The sequence below is a fragment of the Bombus bifarius genome, unplaced genomic scaffold, assembly GCF_011952205.1.
Source record: "Bombus bifarius isolate JDL3187 unplaced genomic scaffold, Bbif_JDL3187 scf7180000009882_frag, whole genome shotgun sequence".
Taxonomy (NCBI): domain Eukaryota; kingdom Metazoa; phylum Arthropoda; class Insecta; order Hymenoptera; family Apidae; genus Bombus; species Bombus bifarius.
The window spans coordinates 9,858-11,580 of NW_022885397.1; the positions used below are offsets into that span (position 1 = coordinate 9,858).

Here is a 1,723-nt window from a genome sequence, read left to right on the forward strand (position 1 = left end):
GGCTTTCCTTCGATGTATTGGGCTGAGATTAGAGTTTCGCCTGGTCTTATCTTGCTATCGGTTTCCTGGAATGGTAATATAATTTCGTCTAAGGTTAGTTTATTGTTAGTGACGCTGTATTGATACTTTGTAAGGAATGGGAGTCCGATTATTCCATCTTCGATTAGGGGAAAGTTGTTAGGGACTACGTAGAATTGATGATTTTTCTTGAGCATGGTTAAATTGCAAATTTTGTTAGTGGTATGTTTGTCACTTCCCATTAGGAAGGTTTTTGGGTTAGAAGTTTGGACGTTTAGTGAGGCTTTTTCTTTTATAAGGTTGATTCCTGCTCCGGTATCGATGAGGAATCTGGCTCTTCCTCCGTCTCTTCGTTGCAGTACGATTGATAGTAATCTTCCGGTGGTGGTGCAGTTAACTCGAGGTAAGCTTCCTCTGGGTTCTCCGTTGTTTGGTTTACTCGAGGTGGAATCTTTCCTTGGCTGGCGAATGGAAAATTTCGAGAGTAGCAGTTTTCGACTGTGTGTCCAATTCGTAAACACTTTGGACACTTCGGTTTCATGCGGTCGTCTAATGGTCGGCTAGGTAGCTGAGCAAAAGTTTGTGGCTGTGAATCGGTAGTAGTTCGCTTGGATACTAATGTAGTGTTGTGAGATTGATTCTTTGGGCGGTTGGCGACACGATTTGCTTCTCGTAACCATTGTTCTCTATCAGCTGCTAGTTGTTGGGCAAGGTTCAGGTTCTTTGGATCGCTAGATACCACCATCTGTCCTATCTCGTATCGTAAGTTGAGCAAATATGTTTTAAGTGCTTCGCGTTCTTCAATATCTATAGCTACGCGTCGTTCTGTTGGTGTGCGGTTTTCGTTTTGGACTGCATAATTTAATTCGTTTAGCTGTTGTCGGAATCTGGAGTTAAAAGATTGTACACTTTCTGTTGCCCCTTGTTTTAAATTCTTTACTTTGTCCCTACAGTTGCTAATAGTTGTTGGTGTTAATACGTGTTGTCTTAAGCATGAATATAAGTCTTCGAACGAGTTGATTTTTAGATATCGTATGTTTCGTTTCGCGTTGTCGGTAATCTTTTCGATCAGTATGAGATCTAATAATAGCTCTCTGTCACTTGCCTTGCACCTAGCTCTTGCTTTGCGGACCGATAAGATGAAATCTTCAACGCCTACGTCATCTTGACCACGTAGTGTCTCGACAGTTCGTATGGCCTTATCTGCCTCGAGCCCTCGATCTTCGTTGCAGTTGTTTATTGGTTTAATCGCGGCGCGGCTAGATGCGGCTCGTGGTCTTTGTGACGTGTTCGGTCCGTCAGTTTCGTCATCCGTTACGTTATCAGCAGCGGTTTCTAAATGGGCGTTTATTTGCGACTGGTCAGTCTCGGTGTCGTATTTTATTTCCATGGTTTTTGCAAGATCGCGTATTTCTTTAGAGCGATTTCTATCGCTAGTTTCCGCAAATTCTTTTATGTTTTTAATGTTTTGATCGGTGCTGTTTCTAAAGCTTCTAAACTCGTGAGTTAGGCTTTCAAATTGTTCAATCAGGGTAGCGATTAGTTCGTTTTGTTTAGCGGTACTCTTGTCAGTTTCTATTACTGCTTAACCATCATTTTGCTGACCAAGGTATGTGAGGCATAACCATCCTTTCGTTGCGTTCTCACGACCACCGTGACAGTAGAGTAGTTTTGTTCAGCGGAATTTAATAGTCTTGAGGCATAC

The 1,723-nt window shown here is 42.3% G+C and overlaps 1 protein-coding gene across 1 annotated transcript; it reads right to left on the reverse strand.

The window, feature by feature from the left end:
- Nucleotides 1-255: 255 nt before the first annotated feature.
- On the reverse strand, nt 256-1,431 carry LOC117215942. The gene has a single exon (XM_033462498.1). The coding sequence runs from the start codon at nt 1,406-1,408 to the stop codon at nt 311-313; it is 1,098 nt and encodes a 365-aa protein (XP_033318389.1). The 5' UTR covers nt 1,409-1,431; the 3' UTR covers nt 256-310.
- Nucleotides 1,432-1,723: the final 292 nt, after the last annotated feature.

Excerpts from the sequence above, each read along its gene's own strand:
- LOC117215942 (XM_033462498.1), bottom strand. The coding sequence starts at position 1,408 with ATGGAAATAAAATACGACACCGAGACTGACCAGTCGCAAATAAACGCC.